This window comes from Octopus sinensis, linkage group LG16 (assembly GCF_006345805.1).
Source record: "Octopus sinensis linkage group LG16, ASM634580v1, whole genome shotgun sequence".
NCBI lineage: Eukaryota > Metazoa > Mollusca > Cephalopoda > Octopoda > Octopodidae > Octopus > Octopus sinensis.
In genome coordinates this window covers 34,951,122-34,969,783 of record NC_043012.1, presented here as the reverse complement: position 1 = coordinate 34,969,783, position 18,662 = coordinate 34,951,122, and the positions used below count along the sequence as shown (strand labels likewise).

The window sequence follows — 18,662 nt, the reverse complement described above, 5'->3', positions numbered from 1 at the left end:
AACACTTTTTCTTTTTCAGTGATCCTTTGTACCAGTGAAAAAGACCTTTTAAATTCCGTACAGCAACTTAAACAAGCAGACAATGAGGTGAGTTCCTGAAGCAAGTGTTTGAAATTTACCCTGTTTGATTACATCATATGTTAAGTATTAATTACATTTCGTCCCAATCATATATGACGTATGACATCCCATCTTGACAATATATTATGTCATGTGTATTGTGATACAACATAGTTCTCAGCAATAAAATCTGCTCCTCACTTTCAGTTCCCACATTGAACCACTTCATTTTATTTATAAATAGTCTTGGATAAGGCATGAACACTATAACATCTTTTTTCTTCTGTCCGAAACATCTCAGATTTAAGACAGTAATATATTACATCATACCTTAGTTACATATATTTTATTGTTTCTTAGTTACATATAACATTTTGCTTTTTATCATTTTGAGGTCAATAAAATAAAGAACCAGTGAAATACTGCAGTTGATATAGACTAAACCCTACTCCCTTAATTTCAGCTTTGTGCCTATGTTTATAAATTAATATTAAATAAACGAAGATTTTAATCAATAGCCTTCTAACGTTTACTCATTTTGCAATATCTTAGGATGCTCTACCACTCTTCACTTTGTTATATGAAATCTAAGTTTCCAGCTTTGCAAAGATATTCTCTATATAGGCACCTGAAATGTTACAAATAGCAGACAAGTCCTTAAATTACACCATACCATTTTAAAAAAACGAAGGACACATTATGCTTTTGATAAATAAGTTTGCTGGCTTAGGGCTAAGAAACAATAGCAACAGCTAAGGTCACAACTCATCATCAGTTTTCGTAATTCCATAAAGTTGTTTGCAACAAACCAACATTAGCAATGTGAGTAAAAACTTACGTTTGATACCATTAAAACAGTGGATTTCCCAAAGCAACTAATTGCATTATATCAGCTGCATGGTTAGAACTTTTGATTAAAAACTGGTGGGCTGGTTGAGAAAGATTTAGCTGATAAATAAAGTTCTCTTGAAATTATTTATTCTAAACTGTGAAGCTACACAGATTTAAAAGTCCATGAGAATGGAATTTATTTTAATTATTCTTTCCACTGTATTTGTACCATTAATTAATATGTAGGATGTTATTCTGATGTTAATAACACATGTTTATATTACAATTAAACTTTCAACAGTTAATTCCATTGAAAATTATCTGATCAAAATATCTGGGTGTGTAAAAAATGGAGGAAGCAGGTACCTATAGATTTGAATAGTTGTAATGTCCAAGGGAAGGGAGTTGATGCCCTTATTGTCAAAAGCTGAACTGTTTGTGTTTCTGGATGTTCTAATTAACTAGTTGATTAAATTAGGCACCAGTTGAGGGTGAAATTATGTAATGTAGTGTACTTCTTGGTTCTTGAGAATCAAGTTTGAGTTCTATCAAGAGCTAGATTAATGTTTATTTCTTACCATTGTAGAAATTATTCCCTCGAATGCAGACCTGTGTAAAATATCAGATGATCACTGCTGTGTATCCATGTCCTCACAATCATTTGAAGAATTTGTTAATGGCACCATTAATATAGTGGGTTCTTGGGTAATTTTGTTGTGTGAGAACAAGATAGGAACTGTTCACAGCAGGCATAAAAAAACTTAATAAATTCTGCAAAAACTGCTTGTGCAGAATACTGCACATTTGTTGACCGAATAAAACTTCATATGTCGAGGTCCTTAATTGCACAGCATTGCTCAGCATCTACAGTTTACTATACAGGGCCAAGTTACATTGAATTGATTACATTGCAAAAAATGTGTGAATGACTTTCAAAATATTTTTTCACAGTAAGTGTGTAAGGAAAGCATTTGATCAATCAGCAAGGCAAAAACTACAAGGATACTTTCAAGATCTCACTAAAATATTTCCATATAAATCCAGAGTTATACGAAAGCTTCATAGCCGAAAAATCTACCTATCAAGATGTTATAGTATCTGAGCAGAAAGTAGAGTTGAAAAATTCCAAAGCTATCAGCAAATTGACAAATAAAATAATAAAGAACTTATCTACTTCTCTATGGTCATTATCGTTATGGATTAATGTATGAACAGCAAAGTTAGTAAAATATCAAAAACACCAGCCAGGAACTGAAACAGGTTTCACTCTATTGCTACTCAGTTTTTGGCTCTCTTTGAAGTTAGACTTTTATTACCGAGAGGCTATTGTTGCACACAACAGCTTTTGTTCTGCTTAGAAAGCTTAATAAATAAACTCATGCATTTGGTTCTTCAATGCAAACGTGGTATACTTTGCCTCTGCATTGCATCATTTTGTACTGTTCATGCTATGAATGATCTACAGTGGTATGCTGGGAGCTTGCTAAAGGGTTTTCAGTTCAGTGGTGGCTGACTCCAAGATGTAGCATTCACTTGTCATGAAAGCTACATCCTGGAGCAAACAGCATGCAAACAAGCGCAAGGAAAAACCATTTGCTGGTTCTTTCTTGTCTTATTCTTGAAATGTTGCACATGTTGACCAATGAAGCCAATTCATTCTGAATTGTGCTTTGATTAGAACAACTCCATTGCCACTCAGTCTTCTACTCACTTTTTGTGGGTAACAAAAAGATTTCTTTGTTCTCTGGATCACTGTTCTTGATGAGAAACTCAGAGTAGCAATCAAATGACTCATCAGCTTCAAACACATATTCTTTACTATGTGCACATCTGTTGTACATCTGTTGTACATCTGTTGTACATCTATGCATTGTATATGTATAAGAGACACTGGTGTCACCTATTATAAGCATAGGCATGACTGAGTAGTTAAGAAGTTTGCTTCAGGGCCACATGGTTTAGGGTTTGTCCCTGCTGTATGTCACTGGGTCAGGTTTTGACTATGGCCTCAAGATGACCAATGCCTTATGAGTGAAATTTATAGACGGAAACAGTAGGAAGCCAATCATATACATGTGTGTGTGTGTGTGTGTGTGTTTGTATCTTCCCTTTGTCTTGGCATTGTTTGCATGCTGCACGAAAAGAAGATTAACCCTCCATACAAACATTATCATTATTTACAACCTAATGTGAAAGCATATCCAGCCTTTGGGCTGTTTGTTGATCAGACAAATGTATTCACACATATGCACGCACGCACACACACACACACACACACATCTCTGTATGTGTAACTAACCGTTGTTTTCCTTTTCCATTTTTATTCAGGTAAAGAGTGAAAATTACAAGGCAGCTTTGAGTCTCTATGAAGGATCTTTGGAGGTTTTATTGAAAATGTTAAAAAGTGAGCTATTTCTTGTTGTTATTGCTATTTTGGTGTAGTTCCTGGTTGCTGTAAGAAACCCGTTATGAGTAGAAAAGATGAAGTACGTCAATAACCAATGAGAAATGGACACAATAGCATTCTCTCGATTCCCTCATACAAATAACTGCTACCAAAATAAAAGAACTGAGAAAAGTTAGGGTTCCAAATAAATCCTGAATAATTTGTAAGGAATTATAAACTCCTAAGTAAAAATGTTAAACCTAGTGGAAATTCATATTTTCCGTCGCCTTTCTAGATCTTGTGCTGGTGGCATGTGAAACATTCAAGTGAGGTCGTTGCTAGTGCCGCTGGACTGGCTCCTGTGCAGGTGGCATGTAAAAAGCACCATTTGGGTGTGGCCGTTGCCAGTATCACCAAAGTGGCTCTCGTGCTGGTGGCACGTAAAAGGACCCACTACACTCTCGGAGTGGTTGGTGTTAGGAAGGGCATCCAGCTGTAGAAACTCTGCCAGATCAGATTGGAGTCTGGTTCGCCAGACCTCAGTCAAATTGTCCAACCCATGGTAGCATGGAAAGTGGACGTTAAATGATGATGATGATGATTCCTCATCCTCCTCATCATGATCATTGTTTGTTCTTCCATGCTAGCTCACACAATAATAGGGAATAGCTTGTTAACTGTGTGATGTAAGTCATTATTTTTGGCATGGATTATTATTGCTGGATGTCCTTCTTTATCACCAACAGCTTAACATGACATGGACTGGCTGCTCTTTTAACTTACTACAGATTCTAAGGTTGTCCTTGTCAAAACTATTGAGCTCCTTTTACTGTATGTTACTTTTGTTCATCCTGGTATGACTTTTATTGCTGGATGCCCTTCCTAACACAAACCCCATTAGTCATTAGTCATTAGTTAGAATCTAAAAACTATGCAATAGAATAACAGTAAAATTGCTCTAGGGTTCAATTTTTGTCCAATTTTTGTTCAATTTTTGTACAATCTTGGTATGATGTGTCAACTTTGGCATGCTAGACCCCCAAAGTAGAAACAGCCGTAAGAGTAGAGTTATATTCACTCATTTATTCTTATTTATTAATTTATTCATATGATTGTAATTAATAAATAGATCTCGCTAATGTTTGTCAATTATCTTCTTCCTTGCCTTATATAATATAAATATAATATATATATATATATATATATTGTAGTTAAGATACCCGTGCCGGTGACATGTTAAAAGCACCATCCGAACGTGGCAGTTGCCAGCGCCACCTGACTGGCGTCCGTGTTGGTGACACATAAAAGCACCAACCGATTGTGGCTGTTTGACAGCCTTATCTGGCCCCTGTGCCCTAGCATGGCCGCGGCCTTCGGGCTAAAACATTTTTAAGGATTTAAGGATATATGAGTGGTTGTGTGGTAAATAGCTTGCTTACCGACCACATGGTTCCGGATTCAGTCCCATTGTGTGGTACCTTGGGCAAGTGTCTTCTACTATAGTTTCGGGCTGACCACTGCCTTGTGAGTGGATTTGGTAGACGGAAATTGAAAGAAGCTCATTGTGTGTGTATATATATATATATATATATATATTATATATATATATATATATATATATATATATCATCATCATCATCGTTTAACGTCTGTTTTCCATGGTAGCATGGGTTGGACAGTTCGACCAGGCTCCAGTCTGATCTGGCAGTGTTTCTACAGCTGGATGCACTTCCTAATGCCAACCACTCCGTGAGCGTAGTGGATGCTTTTTACGTGCCAGTTGAGGCTGGCAAACAGCCACGATCGGTTGGTGCTTTTACATGTCACCGACACGGACGCCAGTCAGGTGGCGCTGGCAACTACCACATTCAGATGGTGCTTTTAACATGTCACCGGCATGGGTATCTTAACTACAATTTCCATTTGATTTTCATTTTGATGTTGGTGTTAATGTATTTTTAAAAAATTCTGTGCATGAGAACACTGTACTACCAAGAAAGTAGAATGCTTCCATTGCATTTATTTAGAATCTTTTATTTAATTATTCTAAAAAGTATACTGAGAGTACATAGACTGAATGAAGAAAAGTGAGTTGAAGTTAAGACCTTAGGGTGGCATTGCAACAATATTTTCAGCATTAACATTATGTTCCTAAGTGTTTTATTGATGGTTGAGCATGTAGCTGTGGGAAATATACTGTCCTAAAACAGAGTTAGGCTAAGCTTGTGTTAATGAGGACTCTGCTGTTAAGAGGGAGACAGTGTGAATGTACTTTTGGAAAAGGGTAGAGTTAGTTAATATATCTAGTGACATGCTTTTAAAGTAACAATTGGATGTTGTTGTTATTTATCGCCAAGTCAGCCATGGCCGAGCTGGCCTATGGCCAAAGGTAATGAAACTATGAACATCTTGTCTTTTTGTAGAGCAGGGACTACCATTATCCAATGTGTCCTTCAACAGTATGAGTTGAAAAAGATTTAGCTGCTATTTCTGGCAGGACAGTAAATATTGGCTCATGCTGAGAGTTATGTGGTGATTATGTTGTAGAATGGTGTGGTGTGTTAGGGTGGGGGTGGTGATTTTTGTAATTATGTTAATGTTTTTGTTAATGGTATGGTTGTGTTTGGCAATGATGTTTGCATTAGGAACAGGGGAGGTTGGGAGTAAATGAGTGAGAGAGAGAGAGAGAGAGAGAGAGAGAGAATGAATGCTTGATTGATCTGGATAAAAACTCTGCTGACACAAGGATCTGATTAACTTTCTTAGGAAATTATTTTCTGTAACAGGATCTCAAGGATTATTACTATTAGTCACAGCAGGAAATTTAGGCTATCATATTTTGATCAAATGTTAATCCATTAATTAACAATTTGAAATATATAAATGAGATAAATAAACAAGTAAATTACTTAATAAATCAGAATTAGAAGAAAAGCAAGAGAAAACTTCTTTCATACACCAAGAAATTTTGGAAAATATATATTTTATCATTTCTTTTAAAGTTTGCGAGAAGTATTCATTTACATTGCTAATGTGTGAGTGTTTATATATAATTAAATATATATATCAATATGTTTATTCATACAAAGATATATATATATATATATATATATATATACATATATGTGTTTATATATGCACACATGTGCTATTAATTTCAATTGCCATAATGACATTTCAAAAACACTTCAAATATATTTTTGGTAATAGTAACAATATTAACACAAATAATAATAATAATGATGATGATGGTGAGGTATTCTCCCTATTTCCTTCCCTTACTCTGGGCAACCCATTCAGCCTCACTCGTCTTGCCACTCATGCCCACCTTTTGTTAAACACACCAGAAAGCAACATCTGCCTCTCCACCCTTACCTTCTTCTTCTTCAAGTATTACTTCAAGAAATTGATCAGAGCTTGGCTGGAGAAGAAAATGTCTGTCTTCACACCTTTCAGACAAGTTTACCATCACACCACTTCTGTCACCATAGCTACCAGCAATCTGTGTCTTGTGCAGTAGTTCAGCATGTCTACCACTTCATCTTACTGAAATTGGTTTTAAACAGCGCCTGCCTCCCTGTCCAACAATTATGGCAAACTGTTGAGGCAGGCATTAAAGTGCTCCCTTTAGCCTGTCATTCATCAAGAACTGTTTTGTAAAGTACTGCTAGAGAACCACATTCAACTATTTGAAATTAGGGGGCATGCACTCATTGGCGCTCATCATAGACCGAATTTTGGGTTTGTTACCATGCTACACTTCTCTGCCCAGGCCTATCCACTGAATTTCAAGTCCTCATCTTTTTTTTTAGTGCATGCACTTTAGCATAGACACTGCTTCTGTATATCAGGCTGGGGTAAATATATATTTACCTCGTTGCAATTGATATACATCATCAGAACGAAGAAGGCAAAGATAAACGAAAGGAAATAGAGGGAAAGAAAGTGTAAGGAAAAAACAGGAAGAAGAAAATGTTCAATAATTTGATAGTCTTACATTTGAGTTAGGTTCAAGGTTCAGTGAATCCGTTCTTCTCATCTATCATACAATGGATTCACACAAGTACGTCCAAAGTTCATAAATAAACAGAGACTTCCACAGGTCAAATTCACCTATATCTTGAAAAAAGGTCTTTTTACTCTCATCACACAAGTACGTCCAAATTTCATAAATATATATTTCTTTACTACCCACAAGGGGCTAAACATAGAGGGGATAAACAAGGACAGAGAAAGGGATTAAGTCGATTACATTGACCCCAGTGCATAACTGGTACTTAATTTATCGACCCCAAAAGGATGAAAGGCAAAGTCGACCTCGGTGGAATTTGAACCCAGAACGTAACAGCAGACGAAATACGGCTACGCATTTCGCCCGGCGTGCTAACGCTTCTGCCAGCTCGCCACATAAATAAACAGACTTCCACAGGTCAAATTTACATTGGTCAATGGCCATTTTGGGAGCTCACCACTGCAGTTCAATTACACTAAAGTGCATCACGGCGATGACTCCCCCCCCCACCTCTCATCAGGATGAACATGAAACAGGAAACACACACAAAGCAAAATGTGAGAAGAGTAAAATGACTTTTTCCAAATATTTTTAATCATTTGATAAAACTTTTTTAGTCGTTGGATATTTATTTTATCTTTGTCTATTTTTTGGTAGTTTACAAATTTTTAGTCGTTTATATTTACCCTTTCGATAGGCCACTCTATTTGTATTATATTTTATTTTATTCAAATATATATATTTTTACCTTGTCTTTTTATGTATATGTATTTTTTATGAGTTCAAGAACCATGGTGATATTAACTATAAAATAACTAGGCTTTGACTGAGAATCTAATAATTTATTGAACTTTATATTCTTTGTGTGTCCATGCACATACTTTGTCTTCTTACCGTAATCTATCCAGGAAGATGACATAAGAAACTACTGAAATGTTTGAACTGATAATTAGTTACATATAACTTAATTTCTGTGTCATCTCACTCTCCTCCTGTAACTCCTATCATAACAAGGTATATATCTTGCTTCAGTCAACCACAGTTTAATAAAAGTAGCCAATCTTACATTTAATTTTGAACAGTTAGTGCATCGAAAAGACATTCAATTATATGACATAGTGCATCAGCCCTTCTTCCCTTTGAAGGGCTCTTGTTTAGTTCTGGTTTTATGGCAGTTGAGAGATAAGTCTCTCCTTACTAATATCCTGGTTTATGTTTTATTCTTTTATCATCATCATCATTTGATGTCCATCTTCCATGCAAGGGTAGGATGGAAGACAAGAGCCTGCCAGGTAGAAAAACTGCCCTAGGCTACTGTGAATGTTTTGGCAGGGATTTTATGGATAGATGTCCTTCCTAACACCAGCCACTCTGCAGAATGGACTCAGTGGTTTTTACATGGCACTAGCACAGGTGAGGTTAGCTTTGGCATGATTTTTACGGCTGGATGCCCTTCCAAATGCCAACCACATTACAGTGTGGACTGGATGCTTTTAATGTGGCACCAGCACTGGCAGGGTAACCAAGTAACTCACAAGACAAGTAATTATGAGAGGGGCAGGGCATTTGAGGTGGGGAACTTGTGTCAGATGATGAAAGGTTAGAGAGTGACCTTATTGTGGATTTTCAAAAGCCTTAAATAATATCTTTTAAAACTCTGCAATACATCATCATCATCGTTTAACATCCGCCTTCCATACTGGCAAGAATTTCTGTGTTAAAGATGAAATATGAAGGACATTCTGAGTCTTGTTAGAAACAATGAGATATGAAAAGTTTTGCAATTCTTGTGTATAATTTTAGGAAAGATATCCCAGGTAGTTTCTTTGGCATCACATTATGTCACAAAAACTATCTTGTTGGGCAGCAAAATCAAATAGAACATATCTGCACCACCAACGTGCCAATCTATGTAATTAAACACTGTGATGGAGATAGAAAGATAAATAGCTATTTAGATAGATATGGATAACTCTCCCTGGTCTAAAATAAATTTTTGAAACAATAATGAATGGAAAATGAAAATGTTATATTATAAAACCCTGCAAAATCAGTTCACAAAAAAACAAAAAACTATACAAGGACAGCTGCTATTTATATGTGTTCATATAAAGTAGTCTATTCATACAGTCAAATTGTAATTATGTTTATTCTGAATCTGCTACAACACAGCACAACAGATGGACTAAAACAACAACACAGCATTGTCTAAGATTAGCAAGAGTCACATATGCATGCACACATGCACACACACATATGTTCTCAAGTTCTCTACTTTGTTTTAATTATCACAGCTAAAGGTTATGCCAAAGCATTTCCTTCACAATTAAATCTTCTGTCTCTTGGGCTGTCTTTGTGCATGTCCACGGGTCCAGTGTTTTGGTTTAGCCAAGTTTTTTCACAACCATCATCATCATCATCATCGTTTAACGTCCGTTTTCCATGCTAGCATGGGTTGGACAGTTCAACCGGGGTCTGGGAAGCCAGGAGGCTGCACCAGGCTCCAGTCTGATCTGGCAGAGTTTCTACAGCTGGATGCCCTTCCTAACGCCAACCACTCCGTGAGTGTAGTGGGTGCTTTTTACATGACACCGGCATAGGTGCCAGGGGAGGCTGGCAGCGGCCACGATCGGTTGGTGCTTTTTACATGCCACCGGCATAGGTGCCAGGGGAGGCTGGCAGCGGCTATGATCAGTTGGTGCTTTTTACGTGCCACCGGCACAGAAGCCAGTGAAGGCAGCGCTGGCATTGGCCACGTTTGGATGGTGCTTTTTATGTGCCGCTGGCACAAGTATCGTACAGTTTAAACCTCCAGATCAGAATGTGAATGAAAGATTCATTGGTTTTCCCAGCATACATTTCCTCACAGGTTCTTATTAGCTGACATTTGAGTCTTACTACTGAGTATAAATGCTCCCTACCACTAGTCTTGCTTCTTAATCTCTTATAATTCCTTTTGCATTTTATATATATATATATATATATATATTATAGCAGTGTTTTTCATAGAAGAGAAAGGGGGACCCAGGATGTTGTGAGGATTGTAATAAGAACAGACATTAAATTCTACTCTCCTCATAGCAACTGAACTTATGCAACTCCCCTGTGGACAAAATGTCGCTCACAGATTTGTGCCAGTTTTCCTGGATTCAAGAGTTTACCCTCCAGAATGAGAGAATGTTTTCCCTTGGAAAGTATACATGTCTATTATAACCTCTTATATATTAGGGGAAATCTTCTAAGGAAAATTTCCCACCCATGAAGAAACCATTTTATATATTCACAAAATGAATTTAAACATGCAAAGAAAATATTTTTTTCCAAAATACAAAGATCTAATTATTTTGACAGATGGTAAACAACTGGTATTACAGCCTTTGTAATTTTAGAATCTGCATAATGTTTTTAGCCATATCAAAAATTAATACTTGAGACAGAACATAAAACTGGCTGTAAATATTTTTGATAGGATTATGTAATTAAATTGTGTAATAGCTTTTGAAATCATGCATATTTTATGAATAGGACTGCAAGCTGGCAGAATCGTTAGCAAGCCAGATGAAATACTTAGTGGTATTTCGTCTGCCGCCACGTTCTGAGTTCAAATTCCGCTGAGGTCAACTTTGCCTTTCATCCTTCTGGGGTCAATTAAATAAGTACCAGTTACGCACTGGGGTTGATGTAATCAACTTAATCCGTTTGTCTGTCCCTGTTTGTCCTCTCTGTGTTTAGCTCCTTGTGGGTAGTCAAGAAATAGGTATTTCGTCTGCCACTACGTTCTGAGTTCAAATTCCGTCGAGGTCGACTTTGCCTTTCATCCTTCTGGGAAGTACCAGTTACGCACAGGGGTCGATATAATCGATTTAATCTGTTTGTCTGTCCTTGTTTGTCCTCTCTGTATTTGTGGGTAGTAAAGAAATAGGTTGACTGTAGAATTCCAGACTTTATGTCCTACAGTTTTATAGTTTTATTTTTTAAGTGTTTCTCTCTCTTCAAATCCCATCATTTGAAGTCTGATTTTTATCCATCTTGGGTCTAGTGGATAAATGTCTGATACCCTTCTTCTGACAATGTGTCAACGAGAGCAGACAATATTATTGTTGCTGTTGTGAGGTAACAAGATGGCAGAATTTTTAGCAGCGTTTTGTCAGTCTTTACATTTTGAGTTCAAATTCCACCAAGGTAGACTTCACCTTTCATCCTTTCCGGGGTCGTTAAAATAAGTACCAGTTGAACCCTAGGATTGGTCTGATCAAGTTATCCCCTCCTAACTTTGCTGGCCTTGTGCTAAAATTTGAAACAAGTATTATTATTGTTGTTAATGTGAACTTATCATCATCGTATCCTCTCAACATACCCAACTACCTAAACAGCTGAACTAACCTAAATAAAAAAGATTTTGCTTTAGTTTTTAGTTATGTTATTTAGACTTGAAGTACATGAACAACCATTATCTCTCTATATATAAACGGCAAAATGTCTGTCTGTGTGTGTGTGTCCTTTATACAAATCCACAATTTTTCAGTTAGAGGGCTCACACTTTCTATGGTCATTCAAAACCGTCCAAGGGTGGTCGTGCACATCTTTACATTTCCCCAGTCACCCCGCAAAGCCATTAAAAAAATCAATAGAAGTGACTGTTTTGTGAATTTTCTATCCAAAACCCAATCAAAATGCCCGAAACTTGATACGCCAATTGAATGCCAGCTAGCTGTATGTGATTGGTTGGAGATTTGGACAGTACTCACGTGTATGTGCGCACGAACGCAGCTGTATATGCATGCACTAGCACTATGACCCGGCATTGCCAGGTCATAGTGATAGTTTACTATATTATTTACTATATTCTCAAACACAGCATATCACCAGAAGTTTCAGTCCCTTGTCATTTCCTCTGTGAGGCTCAACATCTGAAAATCATTTCTTATCCATCGTCCCACATCTTCCTGGACCTGCCTCTTTCACTGCTTCCCGAGTGTTTATGAAATTGTTTATAATCAGTTACTTATCCATTTCTAATCAATTAATTGTTGCACACATCTAATAAAGTTTTCTTTTTGTTTTCATTTTTTATTTATTTCCCTGTTTTTGCACATGAAAGGTAGAATGACACTTATATGCTATCAGATCTGATTAAAAAGCAAATATCATATTTATTTTCATTTTCACTCATATATATATTCAAAATGTGACCGCGTGTGTACCGTTGGCGATTTTTTTCCTCCGTCTTCCCTTCCTTGGATCTTTCCTTTTCCTATGTTTCTGACGAAGAGCTCTGCTCGAAACGCTAAATCCCCCGTCTTTCTTTCCTTTCCTGAGCGTCCAATAACACTATACTTGTTCCACGTCCTCGTGTTGTTGTGTTTTCTCTTTGTGTTTTCATGTTTGGATTAACTATATATATATATACACACACACGCATACACAGTTTACTTTTCCATTCAGGTAAGAGCAACTTGTATCGGCCATGTGCCCAGAGCCTAGAGATTACTTGGAGACACTAGATGTGCTTTAAAAACCTGCTTAGATAAGATCTTCAATGCATGAAACTATTTGTAGCTCATAGCTATGTACTGTATATATTAATGTGTGTGTGTAAATATAAGGATAAAATCTATATGAGATTTTATCAAGTAGCCAGTGTCTAAACCAACTTTAGAGTCGCATTAAAGCATGTGGCTTTTACGCACAGTAATAGCCCTTGATATTATGATATATAGATATATATACACACACACACACACAGACACACACACACACACACACACACATTAATAGAGTAACTATTATATATTACAGGTGAACCAAAAGGCAAGAGAAAAGAATTACTACACCAAGAGGTAAGTTGAAATTTGTCTTCTATGCTCACCAGCAAAAATTGTTGTGTTGTTATTATTTAACACTAGGTCAGTACTGAGTGAGTAGATCCATAATCAAAACAATCTGAGACTATTCCATCTTTTTATGCTGCTTCTAAGAATATATTGTCCACTGCCTCCTTTCATTTTCAAGTTGGTAGACTGGGATTTAAGAAAGATATCTGGCTGCTCTTTCTGGCGAATCAAATAAATGTGACTGCCTTGTCTCTCACTGTTGTGTATGTGTTAGTTGTGTGTGCTTATGTGTTTGCATGTGTATGGTGTTATGTTATGTATAGATAAACATATGGAGTGTACTCTTCCTTAAGTAGAAGTATGTTTGCTGATGTGTACATATTCAGAAATTTAAGCTTTATGTGTGTGTGTATGTGTGTGTGTGTGTGTGTGTGTGTGTGTGTGTGTGGTGTGTGTGTGTGTGTGTATGTGTGTGTGTATGTGTGTGTGTGTGTTGTGTGTGTGTGGTGTGTGTATGTGTGTGTGTGTGTGTATGTGTGTGTGTGGTGTGTATGTGTGTGTGTGGTGTGTGTGTGTGGTGTGTATGTGTGTGTGGTGTGTGTATGTGTGTGTGTGTGTGTATGTGTGTGTGTGTATGTGTGTGTGTATGTGTGTGTGTGTGTTGTGTGGTGTGTGTGTGTGTATGTGTGTGTGTGTGTGTGTGTGTGTGTATGTGTGTGTGTGTGTATGTGTGTGTGTATGTGTGTGTGTGTGTGTGTGTGTGTGTGTATGTGTGTGTGTATGTATGTGTGTGTGTGTGTGTATGTGTGTGTGTATGTGTGTGTGTGTGTGTGTGCTTATTTAAAAAAATATAATGTGCTCGTTTTTAATTATTGTGTGTGTGTATGTTTTTGTGTGCTTGTGTTGGTCTACATGTGTGTACATGTGAAATCTATGTAAAGTCCTCCTCCCTAACTCTAGCGTGTGCATGTCTACATGCATGCAAGTATGTGTGTGTGTTTGTGTGTGTGTGTGTGTGTTAATCTGTGTATTCATTAAAAAAATATTTTCCCTCCAAAGTGACTAGTTACAAACATACTTCTGTTCATCATGGCTTATCTGACAGTGAATAACCAATGCAGTTGCCTTTAAAATTTTGCTAAGGCATGTCTGCATGCACCAATAAAATTTGTTATACAAACATAAATGACATTAGATAAACAGAGAAGTATAGTGTGGCTGGTTTCTGTCATCTTCATCTGTTATATTTTTATTTGCTTTTATTTTAGGCATGTTTCTTAATATAGGCGTAGGATTGGCTATGTGGTAAGTAAATTGCTTACGAACCACATGGTTCTGGGTTCAGTCCCACTGCGTGACACCTTGGGCAAGTGTCTTCTACTATAGCCTTGGGCCGACCAAAGCCTTTTGAGTGGATTTGGTAGACGGAAACTGAAAAGAAGCCCGTTGTATATATATATATATGTACGTATATGTTTTTGTGTCTGTGTTTGTCCCCCAACATCGCTTGACAACCGTAACTTAGCGGTTCGGCAAAAGAGACCGATAGAATTAGTACTAGGCATACAAAGAATAAATCCTGGGGTTGATTTGCTCGACTAAAGGCAGTGCTCCAGCATGGCCACAGTCACGTGACTGAAACGAGTAAAAGAGTAAAGAGTATATCAAATGAAGGATAGGAGTCTACAAACCAGTGAGAGGAACCTATTTGCAGTCATTTAATTTGCTAAAAATATTAGTCAAATTTCCCTCAGCTGCTGCTGTATAGAAGAAAGACCTGTTGGATAATGTAGTACTACATGCAGTATCTTTTATCTTTTACTTGTTTCAGTCAAGAGACTGTGGCCATGCTGGGGCACCACTTTGAAGAGTCTTAGTTGAACAAATCAAGCCTGGTACATAATATTTTAAGTCCAATACTTATTCTATCAATCCCTTTTGCCAAACTGCTAAGTTATGGGGATATAAACACACTCAAGGTACAAAAAGGAAGAATAGAAGAGAATGTAGAGGAACATACAATCGAGAAGGATGGGTGAGCAGAGATTGCAGGAGCGTATGTGGGGGATGAGAAATGGTTAGAGGTGAAGGTAAGGGTGAATGTAGTGAATGGTAATCAAGAGTAGGAGGATGGTTGATGGTCTAGATGTAGTTGTATGTGTGTATGTAATATATATAGGTGTTTTTTTATTAAGTTAATACATAGATGTGAATACAGATTAGGGATATATGTATATATATATATCGCCATGATAGATCGTTAGCCACTACACACATTTTTTTGTCTCTTTTTTTTCTCTCCTTTTTTTTCTCTCCTTGTTTTTTCTGTGTCCCTTTCTGTAGAAGAGCGTAGGCTCGAAACGTAAAAGACTTTTTCTATTCCTGAGCATTATACTAATACATCTGTTTGTTTTGTACACCACCTATCTTCGTCTTTTGTTTTTTTCGTAAACTCTCCCTATATATATATAAGTATAAGCATAAGTTCCATACATAAACCTAGTGGCGAATGAAGAAGGGGGGAGTTCAAAAGGTTCGAAGGATGTAAGTTGAGGTGAGTAGTAAAATGTGTATTGAGTGCTTTGGTAGAGTACAAAGTACTGTATTTTGAACTCTACTCTCATACTAGAGCACATTACATCATGGGTGGTTGGGTCGTCTACAGCATTTCTTGTCACCAATCAGCATAGTTCTTTGTTATGCAGCATCTTCAGCTCAGCCTTCCCTACTTCATCCAAAGTCTCCCATGACCTAGGTTCCTTTAACTTTGAGAGTTCTTGGCATTTAGTATTATTTTTGTCTTCACTTCACTAAAACAGGATTTGTCAGCAATTATGAAAAATTCTATATGTAACTACATGCTTTTGAATTTAAATAAACATTCTCATATATATTTAGTTTTTCTCACCTGTCCAGGCATACAAAGCATTGGATAAAGCTGAAGAGATCAAACGGTATCAATCTGTACCAAAGTTGACACAGAACGATATACCAACACTTGATGAAGAATCAGAAATGACAAATTGTAAGTAATATTTATATATCCAAGAATATACACACTATGCAAACCCTTATTTCTTCAAAGATTGTACGATTTTTTTAGCTTTATCTTAGTTGTTTGCTAAGTTTTTTTTTTGTTATTTATTCATAATTTATCATAATTCTATTTATTTTAATTTTATTGATCTCGGTTCTTTTTTATTTTTTTTATTTTTTTTAATTGTCTTGGCAGTTATCTGCTCATGTCAGCATGGGCCATCTATATCTGTTGAGACTGACTCACAGAAAAGATGACCCAAAATGAAGAGAAGTGGCCATAAAATATACTTCAAACTTAACCAACTTATGTTGTTTGGAAAAACAGTCTTTAAAATATTGTATATAAATATATGAGTGTTTATGTGTGTGTGTGTCATTGTCCACTCATACACAAAAATATCTTGTAAATAAAGCATCGTATAATCATTAATATCCTTTTAGACTGGTAAATCTCATTCACATTGATCTGTTAGAAATAGCAGCCAAATCTCCCTCAAATCAACCCCTAACAAACTGAATACTGTATATACTGGATACCTTCATACTGTATAATGTCAAAGAATAAAATGGGATGGCCATCAGTGGAATGTCTTTGATCATATGTCTGTTTGACTTTCACCAGGAGAAATCTTCAATGATAATGGAGCCCTACAATTGAAGTAATTGTGAAGTAAAATGAAAATGAGTAGAAGGATGAGGTGTTTATCTATCATACTTGACTAGAGTGAGCTTTCTGCCTAAATTAGAACCCATTATTGTTATCATAATTCTCTCTAGTTTTAATGTTCCTAGTTACCTATATCATGTCTCAGCTCCTTCCTGCAACTTATAGATGCAACACTTTCCTTAACACATGCACTGTTCCAAATATGGCTGCCTGGTGTCTGATAGTTCCAACTTTTCATGCCAAGTTTTTGTGTTCTTTGAGTTGATTTTTAGTGCACCAATCACAATGAGTATCACACTCATTATTGAGGCTCTACAAATATGCTCCGCTTCAAATGCCAGGTTGTGATATCTTTGAGCTTTCTCATTCTCCACAATGTTCTGATCTACAGGTCCTGTTATGTCAATGAAGATCCATTCTTTAGTCTTTTTCCATAGAAGAGTGATAACTGGATGATTATGTTGCAGTATCTTATCTGTACAGACTCCCATGAACCACATGCATTTCACTCGATTATTCTCCAAATCTGGAAAGGGTTTGTGTTTGTACTAATTGCCAATACACTTTAGCCCATACCCACTGTACAACTGTGTCATGGTATTTTCTGTATTACTAAAAGGCGGCGAACTAGCAGAAATGTTAGAACACCGGGCGAAATGCTTAGCGGTATTTCGTCTGCCGTTATGTTCTCAGTTCAAATTCCGCCGAGGTCGACTTTGCCTTTCATCCTTTCGGGATCGCTAAATAAAGTACTGGGGTCGATGTGATCGACTTAATCCGTCTGTCTGTCCTTGTTTGTCCCCTCTATGTTTAGCCCCTTGAGGGTAGTAAAGAAATATATCTACAACAGAAATAATCCCTGTTGCCACTGATTGAGTATTGTACACAAACATTAATGAAAATGCATAAACTTTGTTTCGCTTTTCTACATTTCATTTTTCTGCACAATCTACACAGAAATGCTTCTATTGTTTTATCAATGCTGTACTTACTACTATTGTTGTTGTTGGTGGTGATGTTGGTGGTGTTGGTGGTGATGTTGGTGGTGTTGGTGTTGTTAAGGCAGTGAGCTTGCAGATTCGTTAAAATGCCAAACAAAATGCTTAGTGGCATTTCAGCTTTCCTTATATTCTGAATTCCAATTCCACCAAGGTCAATGAAATAAGTACCAGTCAAACACTAGGGTTCATGTAATCCACTGGCTCTCTCTCTCTCCCCTAAGATTTCATGCTTGTGCTTATAGTGGAAAGGATTATTGTTGTCATTACTGTTGTTGTTGTTCTTGTTGTTCAATAGTCTTATTTTCACTGGAGCTTCCACTGCACTACCGAGTAAATGTAGTTCTATGTACTTTGCATATGCAATATTTTGTTTAGTTTTGTTGTGTTTACTGTATCAAAAGTGATTTAAATAGTATACGTGTGGTGACTAGCAGTGTCATTTTCAGTACATTTATCATATTTTTAAATCCATGAGTTTTCGTTCAAGAATTTTTGTTGTATGGTATTTCTCTGAGCAGAAATGTTAGCACACCAGGCGAAATGCTTAGTGGTATTTCGTCTGCCATTACATTCTGAGTTCAAATTCTGCCACGGTCGACTTAACCTTTCATCCTTTCGGGGTCGATTAAATAAGTACCAGTTACGCACTGGGGTCGAATTATCGACTTAACCTGTTTGTCTGTCCTTGTTTGTTCCCTCTGTGTTTAGCCCCTTGTGGGTAGTAAAGAAATAGGTATTTAACATACTGGTGTTTATCTATCTTATTGAAATGCATGTCACTGGCCACTTTGAGTTATTTCTCTTAGTTCATTTTTGTCTAAATTATGCAAAT

General features: G+C 36.8%; 1 protein-coding gene across 7 annotated transcripts in view; it reads left to right on the top strand.

The window, feature by feature from the left end:
- Positions 1-18,662, top strand: part of LOC115220465 (serine/threonine-protein kinase ULK3) — a 104,138-nt gene that overhangs the window by 50,082 nt on the left and 35,394 nt on the right. For 3 of the 7 annotated variants that reach the window (XM_029790592.2, XM_036509985.1, XM_036509986.1), the window contains exons 11-14: positions 20-87; positions 3,220-3,295; positions 13,089-13,129; positions 16,040-16,148. In XM_029790592.2, the coding sequence (XP_029646452.1) occupies positions 20-87; positions 3,220-3,295; positions 13,089-13,129; positions 16,040-16,148 (294 nt within the window). Of the gene's footprint in view, positions 1-19; positions 88-3,219; positions 3,296-13,088; positions 13,130-16,039; positions 16,149-16,355; positions 16,606-18,662 lie in introns of those variants that run through there. The other 4 variants (XM_036509987.1, XM_036509988.1, XM_036509984.1 and 1 more) reach the window with 3 other exon arrangements.